This window comes from Sminthopsis crassicaudata, chromosome 2 (genome assembly GCF_048593235.1).
Source record: "Sminthopsis crassicaudata isolate SCR6 chromosome 2, ASM4859323v1, whole genome shotgun sequence".
Classification (NCBI taxonomy): Eukaryota; Metazoa; Chordata; class Mammalia; order Dasyuromorphia; family Dasyuridae; genus Sminthopsis; species Sminthopsis crassicaudata.
The window spans coordinates 331,385,247-331,397,805 of NC_133618.1; the positions used below are offsets into that span (position 1 = coordinate 331,385,247).

The following is a 12,559-nucleotide window of genomic DNA, read 5'->3' on the forward strand; positions in this document are numbered from 1 at the left end:
TTATGATGATCAACTCTGTCTGTGAATGATTTTGCTATTTTCAATTATACAAAGATCCAAGAGACAATTATAAAGGGCATATGATGAAAAGTGCCATCCACCTCCAAAGAAAAAATTGATAGCCTCTGAATGCAGATTAAAGTGTACTATTTTTTACCTTTTTTGGGTGGTTTTGTGTATATGTTTTTGTCATAACTAATATAGAAATATGTTTTTATGATTGCATCCATATAAGCTATATAAAACTGCCTTCTCAGTGAGGGGGAAAGGAATGGCAGGGAGAGAATTTGGAACTGGAAAATTTAAAAAACTAATGTTAAAAATTGTTTTTACATGTATTGGAAAAATAAAATACTTAAAAAGAAAAAAAAAAAAGATTGGATTCTCCCCCCCAAAAAAATAAATAAATAAGGAATATAATTTTAAGTTTAATATGCATTGTCAATATTTCTTAAGTCTAGACAGGAAAAAATAAATCAATTCCTGCTTCATAGTGATTACCAATTTCTAAGGTGTTAATGTTTGCATTAAAAATTTAACAATCCTGAACATAGGTTCGGGATCACTCCTGCTGTGAGAAAACTGAATAATGGAGACTAATTTACTTAGGCACAATTGTGAATTAATTTAACTCCTTGAAATTCTTTGAAAGAACAAATTGTTCAATTGTTCATACCCACGTCACATAGAGATACCACTAGCGGGATTAGACAGGGAAGCTTAATTAATGCTTATTGATTGATGTGGTTTTAAATTCTGCCTCTGGTACCTCAGTTTCTTCATTTGCATAATTAGAGTTTGGGACTGTTTGAATTCTGAAGCGCCTCCTGAGCTGTAGCACTCAGAGACTGAGTTAATTAAAGAAAGCTACTGACATCAGGACAAAAGGGGAAAAAATCATAATAACATTAATGACAATAAAAAACTGGAAACTAAACATGTAGCAAGTATTCATTGCATTCAATTACATTAAAATCTATGGAATGTTAGGTGAATTATATGATACACTCGTGAGGCTGATCGAATGTCACCATTCCATAGAGAACGGGGAAGCTGAAATTCAAGGAAACTGGAGGTTGAACGTGAAGTTTGGCAGAGCTAACGGAACAAGCGGAACGAAGGTTACAGCGCAGTAAATGAAGTCCGGGCTCAGACTGAGTATGTGTACCACCCTGTTGAAGTTTAAAGACATCCCTTCTTTCTGCTAATAGAAGACCATCGGATCGGGCTCCGGCGGATTGTTATTGGGAACCAGAATGTACCAATATGTTTGCATAAAGAGCATTATCCGGATGCTTTATTAGTATTATTGTCATTCATTATAAAGCTAGGCGAGGTTCCGATCCGGGCAGGGCTCAGTAAGTACGACAAACTAGTCTGAAACGCAACTTCAGGGCAAATTGTTCTTCCGTCTCCTCGGGGTTAAGAATATTGCAGCTGCTTCTTCCTCCCTAAGGAGGGCGGCAACATCCTAGCAGTTCGCCCAGAGAAAACCCGTGTAACAGTATGCGTTTCAAAGGAGAAGGGCGGGGAGAATGGGAGGGAGATTCGCCTTCCGTCCTTTTTGGCTGCCTTCGCTTGCCGTAGCAGCCTCGGCCCGCCTGGGATTCAATACGCTACGCGTTGCAGTTTGACGAGGTTGAGTACAGTCTGCCGCCAGCTGTATTTTTTTTTTTAAGCCATGGCTGCCGCTGCTGCTTCTTCCTTTTCCTATTTTACTCCGCCCCTTCCCCCAGCCTGGTCTGAGTCTCTATACTGCCTGAGCCCGGAGCACGTGCAGGAGCGGTTGCAAGACGACGCGGTGGAGACGGTCACCTCCGTGGAACAGGTGAGGCTGCGGGGCTGGGGGAAGCCGAGGCCCGGAGGCTTCTGGGAGTGGCAGTCTGGCCCTCCATCGGTGACCGAGACTGAAGCACTTCTGGGGACTACCGTTCCCACAGTGCATCACGGTGGCTCTGTCCTGCGGGGTGCAGGCTCCCAGTGCCCGGGGCTGGGTGGACTGGGGGAGGGGAAAAGTTACCTGTACAGGTTGGGATGGGGAGGGGAGGAGGTGGACGACCTGGGGCTACCTGAAATAGGAGGTGAGTCCTCCTTGGTGGCTCTAGGACGGGGAGTCGGGGAGCTCCTGAAAAAGGTCAAGGGTCAGACTGACCTGCCCTCGTCTTTTCCTGCCCCCTTCTGCCCGGAGGAGCTGGAGTTTATCTCGGTGCTTGCTCCTGTCTTGCTGTCCCCTTCTCTTAATTGAGCCATTCAGTGTGTTTAAGGCTTTTGGGAGCGGAGGAGGGGAGCAAACGAGTAATTCTTGTGTTCCTGTGGTTGACCCCCAAGTGCCGGTCTGTGGCCCTGCCCCATCCACCTGCAGTCCGATCGCCTGGGCTGGGTGGATAACGGGGGCGGAACGCCCCTCTCGCTGCCAAGATGGGCCCGGAGGGCTTTCTGCTCGCGTTTTCCTTTCTCGGCGCCCTCTCTTTCTCCGAGCTGGAAGGGTTCCCAAGGTGGTCATTACTAACATTTTCACCATCTGGTGAGGAAGAAAAGCAGCCTGGCTGATTGACTTCAGCAGTGGGAGAACGGGCTGCTTTCCAAGCGAGGGAGACCTCCCGGAGGAACATGGAGGGAACAGCATGGCCTTTTAGGGCCAGGGTTGGAAACCTGAATTAATGTGAAGTTCTCCATTTTCCAGGACCCAAAGGCCCTGCTGGTTAGAGAGGAAAACCATTTAACTGAAGAGCTTGAGCTCAAATGGTTTAGTAAGAAATGAAACCCGTCCCTCGCAGATTTCATTTGTCCAAAGCAGGGCATCTTAAACTTTTTCTACTTGCAAGCCCTTTTTTGCTGGAGAAATTTTAATGTGATTCCGGGTTAGGTATATAAAGTAGCTATACGAGTCAACCATTTACTGATAATAAGCCACACTTTTGCTCCCCCCACATTCAGCTTTGGGGCCCCAGATGGACCACATTTTGAGAAGCCGGGGTCTAGGGCACTTTAGGGGTTGTGAAAATTAAATCTCCCGATGACAGTTTTTCTATCTATTCAAATTTCCCCAAAATTCTCAGGGAAAAAGTATCTAAAGAGAGTATTAACGGTAATAATTTAAAAAGGGGGATCAGTATGTTAGAGAACCAAAAAAATGATTAGGGAGAAAAAGATAACAAGTAATAGGGTTTTTTTGGATTTTTTTTTTTCAGTTCATAGGCATTTTCTCCCCCAGTTACCTCCCCTACCGGAGTTTGTGTGTGTGTGTAACTTTGTAACAAATATGCATAGTCAAGCAAAATGCCCCACATAGGACATGTCCAAAAATGATTATTTTATTCTGCCTTTCTCTTTTTGAGATTAGATAGTATTTGTCATCATCTATCCTCTGGAATTTATATTTCTTATATTTGTCTCATTTAATCCTCCCAAGAAGAGGAGTATTTAAATGGATAAAGAGTTATCCTTAGAGTCAGGAATATTTGGATTAATTCCTACCTCATGACACATTTGACTTCATGATCCCTTAGCAAGCTATTTTAATTTCTTAGGGCCTCAGGTGATCTTCTAAGACCATTGTATGTAAGTTGCCAATCTGCATCTGTGAAGAAACATCTTGAGGTCCTACATCAGGAAAGTCCCAAGTTATTGATATTTTAAGTCCAGACCAACGAAGTCTATATAACAACTCGGGGACTATCCCCATTTTGCAGATGAGTCAAAAGAAGCAAGTTAAATGGTTTTCCCAAGTCCTTGCTATTAAATGCAGCTTCCAATTCAAACCCAGCTTTCCCAGTTCTAAGTCCATTGGTCTTTTCACTAAACCACATTTATTTTAGGTAGGTACTCAGTCAGTTTTCTGCTCTTGCTGCTTGTTTGAAGTTTCTCAGTATTTGTCTTAATATGTCTTAAGCATGTTTTTTCTCATGGCTCACATTTGTGGCTCTTACTAGTAAAGACAAAGTGGTTCTTTTATTACTTCTCCTGATTTTATTTCAACTCAAACTTTGAAGGAAAGGGAGGACAAAAGAAGGGCTCAGATTGCAGGAGAATGTTCCTGGAGAATCTTAACCTTTGTGGCTAGCTTTGGTATTTTGATTACAGCTCTTATTCATATAATGACATATACTGAAAACTGACTCTTAATTTTATGCTTTTGCTGCTGGTAACAAATAGGTGCTTATCTCCATTTCCATATTTAATTATCATAATGCTGTATTTTAATAAGAAAATGTGATGTTTGAAGTGAAACCAAATAATGCTTGGCTAAAGGCCTTCTTGAACTTATCCCTCCCATTATCCTTTTCCCCTTTTCCTTTTATCAGTGCTAACTGTGACTCCCTTCTTAATGTAACCATCTGAAATCCATCCCTGTGCAAATGCTCTGTGAGTCAGGGCTGTATATAGGCTAAATATTAGTACAAGAATATTCTGAAATACTACTTTGCCCTGAACAGATTGTTCACTGATTATCCTGCTCGAGGTTTTTTTTGTTTGTTTGTTTCTTTGTTTTGTTTTTGTTTTCCTTTTTGCCACCAGTATAAGTGATAGAATGTGTCATTAGCCAATTATGGAATAATCAGGTAGTTGAGTGTTTAACTATAGATATGATATAGGTACTTTTAGGCTGTTATGTGGATGAGGGAGAAGCTTGTTTGGTTTGATTTTAGAGGACAGAATTAGAAGCCCCCCTAGAAGTTGCAGAAGGACCTTTCTTTTTGTTTGAATGTAAAAGAATATCTTCCTCATCATTAGCCTGTTGATTACTACATGCCGTAGGAGATATCAGGTTCCCTTGTCATTGCCTATTTCAAGTAGAGCTGGATACTGCTTTATTGGGGATGTTCTAAATGCTATTTCTGTTTTGGTATATATTGGAGCAGAAGATTTCTGAATTTCTTTCAACTCATATTTTGTGATTGTTATTTTTATGTGTTTTCTGCCTTCCAGCCAGCTTATATTTTATTTGGGGAGATGAGTCATACACATAAAACAATCAGGGGTCATGTAATTGTAATTTTTTAAGAGCTAGAAGTGATCATGTTGACATTATCTATTTCAGATTTGTCTGAACCAGAACCAGATTAAAATAGAATTAGGTTAAATTAAAAAATTTAAGGGAGAAAATGACAATAGAACATAGACAATGTTAATAGGTAATTTTTAAAGCCAATATTGGGCCAACAAAGTTCTTTTTTAATAGCTTAGAGTATATATATATATTGACATCTAGGGGACGGAGTGGGGGGAAGGAGAGGAAAATTTGGAGCACAAAGTTTTGCAACAGTCAGTGTTGAAAAATTACCCATGCATAATGTTTTGTAAATAAAAAACTTTAAAAAAAAATAGCCTAGAGGTCCCTGTATCCCTTATTTTATAGATGGAAAACTAAAACTCAGAGAAATTTATTCATTCATAAACATTTATTAAATACCTATTAATAAATATCAGACTCCATGCTAGGTATTTGTAATACAGAGACTATGCCTTGTTGCCTTTATGTGGAAAACAATATATATGTAACTAAATAGGAAATATATATAAAGCAAAATAAAAATAATAATTTTTTTTTATTGGGAGAGTAGGACAGGGCCTAGAAGAAGGGCAATTAGTTGGCACAGTAGAGTGCCTCAGAAATTTTACTAGTTCTGTGACCAAGGCTAGTCACTTAACCCATTTTGCCTCAGTTTCCTTATTTGTCAAATGAGCTGAAGAAGGAAAGGTTAAACCATTCTTGTATCTTTGCCAAGAAAACTCCAGATGGGATTATGAATCGTTGTACATGACTGAAATGCTGGACAACAGGACAGGGCACTAAGAGCTGGGAGCATCAGTAAAGGTCTCCTGAAAGAAGTGCCATTTGATCAGAACCTTGAAAGAAGCTGGGCATTCCAAGATAGGAAGTGAAGAGCAAAAGCATTCCAAGACCAGGAAAACCTTTGTGAAGGCATGGATATAGAAGATGGAATGTGATGTGGGGAGCAGCAAGTGAGCCAGCTTGGCTAGGGCGGAGAGTGTTCGAGGAGGAGTGATGTGTGATCTGCCTGGGAACATAAGCTAGAACTAGAATTGTGAAGGACTTTTAATGCCAAGCAGAGAGTTTTATATTTTATTTTAGAGACAATAAGCTGTTGAAGCTTTGTGAGCAGGGGAGTGGCATAATTAGACCTATGCTTTAGTAATATCAATTTAGCAATTCTGTGAAGCGATGAGATTGCGGAGGGGAGAAACTTGAAGCCAGATTATATTTCAGTAGTCTAAGCTGGAAGTATTTGGAGGGTCTGACTAGGATGGTTTGAGATGAGCTGAAGGAAGTAGATGTTAGAGATGTTGAATTGGGTTCAACAACACTTGGCAGCTGATTGAATATGAGGGCTGGGCAGAATGAAAAATAAAGGTTGATTATAAAATTGCTAATCTGGTTGATTGAAATGGCGGTGCTCTGCACAGATGTTGGGAAGTTAGGGAAAAGAATGAATTTTGGGGCAAAAAATAAGGAGTTCAATTTTGGAATGCTGAATTTTAGATGTCTGTAGGATTGCTATTGTCTATCCTTCAATTTCGAAAAGGACCGTGACATCAGGGAGGTGATGCCATGACATGCAAGTGAATTGGATTAGAATGAGAGAGGGCTGTGCAAGGTCACCTGCCTCACTTTCCCTTCCAGAGCCATCTGAGGAGTGACCCAAAAATTAAGGGAATATTGAAGATAGAACTAATCTTAACATTACTAAAACACAGGGAGGATAGAGTATTCAGGGGAAAGAAATCTTTAACAGGGTCAGAGATGTAAAAAAAGGTCAAGAATGAGACGACCTGAGAAAAAGCTGTTAAATTTAACAATTACAAGTTGTGGCTTAGGGAGGATTGGAACTTATCTACTTTCTAGATAATGCTTTTTGGGGGCATTTAGTTTTTTTTAACTTATATACATTTTCAATTAACAACCATTTATTTTTTCTTCTCCCTAAATCCCCCTCATCCTCATCTTCTCCTAGGTCCTGCCCTACTCCCCAATATTACTTTGTATATATTTTCTGTAAGTTACATATATGCATGTTATTTCCCCACATAAAGGCAGCAAGACATGGTCTTTATATTCCAGATGCCTAGCATGAAGTCTAGCATATAAATAAGTGTTTAATAAATGTTTGTAAATGAATAAATTCCTCTGGATTTTAGTTTCCTGTTCATAAAATAAGAGATGAATTAGGTCAGCAGTGTCAAACTCAAATAGAAACAGGGGCCACTAAACTATTTATAAGGAACTTTGCAGACCATATATTGACTTAGAAAACTACTAATTAATATCATCAATGTTTTATAGTAGGTTTTAAAAAATTTTTGTTAATGTGTTATAATTAGTCACTTAGTGTTTGGTTAAGAGCTGGGAAACATTCTTCATCAGTCTTCTGGAATCATGGTTGGTCATTGAATTAATTAGGCTGTTGATCAGGGTTTTAAATTATTTTTTAAATTAAATTTTTGTAGTCAACAAAAATCCAGCTTCAGCAAAAACTCCCCCTTCACCTCAATCAGTTCAGAAAGAAAAAAGTACAAAGTGTAATAAATTCCTGCATTGACCATGGTTTTTTTTTTTTTTTGTTGTTGTTGTTGTTGTTTTTTTTAATTAGAATCTATTCTCTTGAGTCTCATCTTTCGGAAGTGGTAGGTAGTATATTTCATCATGAATTATCTGGAATTGTGGTTGGGAATTGCATTGAACCAAATTCCTAAGTCTTTCAAAATTGTTCATCCTTTAAGATATTTTTATCACTTTAGAAATTCTTATCTTGGTTCTACTCACCTTATTTTGGATTATTTTATACTGGATTAGTCTTTCTAGTAACCATCTCTTTCATCATTTCTTTTAGAGCATTAGTATTTTATCACAGTCATATATCTTAATTTATTCAGCTATTTCTAATTGATGGTCACTCTCACTGCTTAAAATTCTTTGCCATCCCAAAAGTTGCTAATATAAATATTTTTGTATCATCTTAGAATTTGTAACATCTAGGACTAATTCATTCCTTAACCTACACCCCTTACTCTCAATAAGTAACCCTTTCTCTTTTCTTACCCTGGTAAATGGTCTCTCCTTATGGCTCTTCTTGGCTAGAGCCTGTTCCCAGTGACTGTTCAGTCCTTATACTACCCTAACCTAGGAAAAACAACTCACTATGATTTATTTATTTATTTTTTTAATTTTATGATAATGACTTGGCCTGATCTGATTTCTAGATTTAGGTGTTATTAGAGGGACCTGGTATGTGCTCCTTCCTGCACCTCTGCTATCATGGCTCTAACCTTATTGGCTCCCATTTCTTAAGTCTTGAATAGTTTTTCATTCTTAAAGTGTTATTGTTATTGTACAAAATGCTTTGATTCAGATCTCTCCAAATTTCATGATTTTGCTTCTGTCTTAGAAGAGGACAGCTTTTAAGTTGTCAGGACAGCTAGTTGGTGCAGTTGTCAGGACAGCTAGTTGGTGCAGTGGATAGAGCACCAGCCCTTGAAGTCAGGAGTACCTGAGTTCAAATTTGATCTCACACACTTAACATATCCTAGCTGTGTGATCCTGGGTAAGTCACTTAACCTCAATTACCCTACCCCCCCCCCAAAAAAAAAAAATAAGACGACGAAGAGACTCATGTACTCATTTAACCTAGTTAAATAAGTAGACCATGCAGATTTATATGCAATCTCTCTTAATTATAAAGGTTTAGCTTTTTGTTTTCTTTCCAGTTCTAATTAATAGTAATTTTGTTATTTTTAAAAAATGTTAAAATGACTCTTTAAGTAGCATCTATGTTTTCAGAAAGGACCTCTAGGAATAAAGAAAAAATATTGAAAGAAACTGATAGTTCCTGAAAGGAAAATTGATGTCCTTATTAAATTGATTTAAAGTAACAGCTGTGAAAGTAAAACTATTAGAAATTGCAATGCTGTATTTTTTATTCTTCCTCAAATATCAGTGAAATGGAAAGCATATCATATTCCCACTAATTGGATATCTAGAGAATATTTTATTTTACAAACACAAATTCAAATAGTGCAATAGAGAGTAAATTTTTCTGATTAAATATTAATTTTATTGGATTTCTGAATGATTTTAAGGAAATCACTTGGATCTCTTATTTTCCAACCGTCCAGATACTTCTTAGTTTATGAATTCCTGGACAAATGAGTAGCTCCTCCCCATCCAGATGAGCAGAAGGATCAGTTTTTGTTTGTAAAAACAAGATTTTCTTAATCTTTACTAAATTGCAGGTTTGGTGGTTAAGGGAAATAGGGGATATATTGTTTCAGTTAAAGTATGCATTAAAATGGACTTTTGAACATTGTCATTTATAACTTTGTTTCAGTGGGGAAATGTGGTCCCAGTTCCAAATAGCTCCTTCACAAATGAACTTTTACAACTTTTTTTTTTTTTTTTTTTTTAGGGGAAAATGGTTGAAAACTGTCTAAAACAGAGTTCAAAATGAGAAGTCTTGGTGCAAGGAAATGTACAAGTTTTATTAAATGCTTATTATGTGCCAAACACCATGCTAAATGCTTTACAAATACTTCATTTGAATCTCACAACAGCTCTGGCAGGAAGATACTATTATTTCCATTTTAGAATTGGGGAAACTGAAGGAGATGCTTTTTACTGACTTGCCCAGTACCACACAGCTAGTAAGTGAGTATCTGAGATCATATTTGAATTCAGATCTTCCTGACTCTGGGCCCAACTCTATGTCCATTTCGTCCCTTAGTTGTCTGATTGGATTAAGCTTCATAAAATGAAATGCTTTGGAATTACTTGTGAAAAGAACTAGGATAGCTAATACAGTTATGACTGTTATTATTTCATATAGGATAATAATTGGTAATATTTGGGGGCTTCATTTGGAGGTCCTCTTAAATAACTTCTGGGTTAATCAACATCTTTATCTTTTATTTTCATCTTAGCCACCAACAAGAATTTTTTTTATCACACTTATGTTATTACCACCCACATATTCCTTCCCCACAATCCATGCTTCTAAGATTCCTTTATCTAACCATAGCCCTTCTATCTTTCAATCTCTTCCTGTGTCTCAGCTCTTCTAAATCTGTTTTTTATTTTCACTGTAACTTATAATCTTTCTTCTGTCCCTTCCTGCTTTTCCTAGGTCCTTATATCTACCTTCACTTAATTCTCAAAATCTTAAATCAGGTCAACTTTTTTGTATCTTAGACACTTTTTTCTGACCACTAATTATTATTTCCAAGTCTATCTCTGGGTTATTCTACTTACTAGCCACCTTGTCAAGGTACTGATCAGTTTTCGAGGAAATCCAAAATCCAACTGTTCTGACTTGGCTCACTATAAATGTACTTTTAACCATGCACTCATTGCTATATATCAGTCCTTTTATTCTGCTCTGGAAAATTACCCAAAGTATTTTCCATAGAGAGCATCTCATCTTCTCTCATTTTCTCAAGCTACTTAGATATTCTCTTTATCTTCAGTAGAAAATCTCATTTTATTGATACCATTGAATTAAAAGCTTGCTTTCCAATTCTGTACTTTAAAATCACTTCAACATCATTCACCCATTCTCTCATTCTTTGCTTGCTAACACCAATCTCCCTAACCTTTGATTATATTTCCTCGATTTTTCCTGAAATATTCCCCTTTGACCATCCTTTCACTATTCTTAATTTTCTTTTTTAAATTGCCCTCTCCTTACTCTTACACTTACTACCTATATGATGCTGGGCAAGTTACTTAGCCCTGTTTGGATCAGTTTCCTTATCCATGAAATGAATTGGAGAAGGAAGTGGCAAACTACTCTAGTATTTTTGCCAAGAAAGCCTCAAATAGGGTCACAAAAAATTGGATATGATTAAAAACAACTGAACAACAACAAAATTCATTAAAACAACTTGATATTCATTGAAAAAATAAAAATAGATCAACTGAATAGAATTGATAATAAAAGCAATTAAAAAGTTTTTTGGTAAAACTCAAAAGTAAAACATTTAAATGACCATCCATCAGTAATGAAGTGTTTATTTGAAAATAGATTGCATAATTTGTGTAGGCATATGCCATTTTTCTAAGCAGTAAGATTTTTGTATGACCTTTCTGTTTCATGTATCTAAATGTTTAAAAAAAAAAAAAAAGAAAAGAAAAAAGCTCTGCACTGATCAGTTAATTTATGTGTTTTTAATTCTTAATATTTTATTTTTCCAAAAACATGCAAAGATAGTTTTCAACATTCATCTTTGCAAAGCCTTATGTTCTAAAATTTTCCTTTTCTCCTTCCCTCCCCACAAGAGCAAGCAATTCAGTATAGGTTAAACAAATACAATTCTTCTAAACATATTTGCATATTTGTCATGTACTTATACAAAGAAAAAATCAAAAGAGAAAAAAACACGAGAAAGGAAAAAACAACAAACAACAAAAAAGTGAGATACTATGCTTTGGTCCACATTCAGTCTCCATAATTCTCTTTTTGGATATGGATGACACTTTCTATTACAAGTCTATTGGAATTTCCTTAAATCACCTCATTGTTGAAAAGAGTCACATGGAATATCACATGGAATTGGATATCTTCAACATAGAGAAGAGCTAATCCAATTCCAATTGATCAGTGATGGACAGAATCAGCTACATCCAGAAAAGGAACACTGGGAAATGAGTGTAAACTGTTGTTTTTACCTTCTGAATCCAATTCTTCCTGTGCAACAAGAAATTCGGTTCTACACACATATATTGTATCTAGAATATATTATAATATATTTAACATGTATAAGACTGCCTGCCATCTGGGGGAGGGGGTTGGGAGAGGAGGGGAAAAAAATCTGAACAGAAGTAAGTGCAAGGGATAATGTTGTAAAAAATTACCCATGCATATGTACTGTAAAAAAAAAAAAAGTTAAAATTATATTAAAAAAAAAAAAAAGAGTCCATCACAGTTGATTATCTTATTATCTTGTTGTTACTATATAAAATGTTCTCTTGGTTCTGCTAATTCACTTAGCATCAATTCATGTAAGTATTTCTAGGCTTTTTAAAAATCAGTCTGCTTATCATTTCTTGTAGAAAAATAATATTCCATTACATCCATATACTATAACTTACCCAACCATTCCCCAATTGATGGGCATCCATTCACTTTCCAGTTTTTTGCCCCTGCAGAAAGAGCTGCTACAAACATTTTTGCACATGTGGATCCTTTTCCCTCTTTTGTGATCTTTTGGAATTCAACCCTAGTAAAGAGACTGCTGGATCAAAGGGTATTATACACAATTTTAAGCCCTTTGGACATAGTTCCATATTGTTCTCTAGAATGATTAGATCAGTTCTATGTGATTTATTAATAAAGGGAGCATTAGGAAAAGATTAAAGTGTTTGACTTGAATCTATATTTGAAAGCTTTGGTATATTTCATTCTAATGCCATTGAACTAAGCTCCTTTTAAAACTTCTGTCTCCCTTAATTTCCCTTCTGTCAAGTCAACAATCTGTAGGCATTTTTTAGTACTTACTATGTGCCAGGCTTCGTGCTAAGTGCTGGGATTCATAGAAATGCAAAAAT

General features: G+C 36.8%; 1 protein-coding gene across 2 annotated transcripts in view; it reads left to right on the forward strand.

Moving 5' to 3' along the window:
• Positions 1–1,042: 1,042 nt before the first annotated feature.
• The window catches only part of FNTB (farnesyltransferase, CAAX box, subunit beta), an 81,764-nt gene continuing 70,247 nt past the window's right edge, over positions 1,043–12,559 (forward strand). For both annotated transcript variants that reach the window (XM_074290386.1, XM_074290385.1), the window contains exon 1: positions 1,043–1,828. In XM_074290386.1, coding sequence (XP_074146487.1) covers positions 1,682–1,828 — 147 coding nt within the window. In that variant the 5' untranslated portion in view covers positions 1,043–1,681. The remainder of the gene's footprint in view (positions 1,829–12,559) is intronic.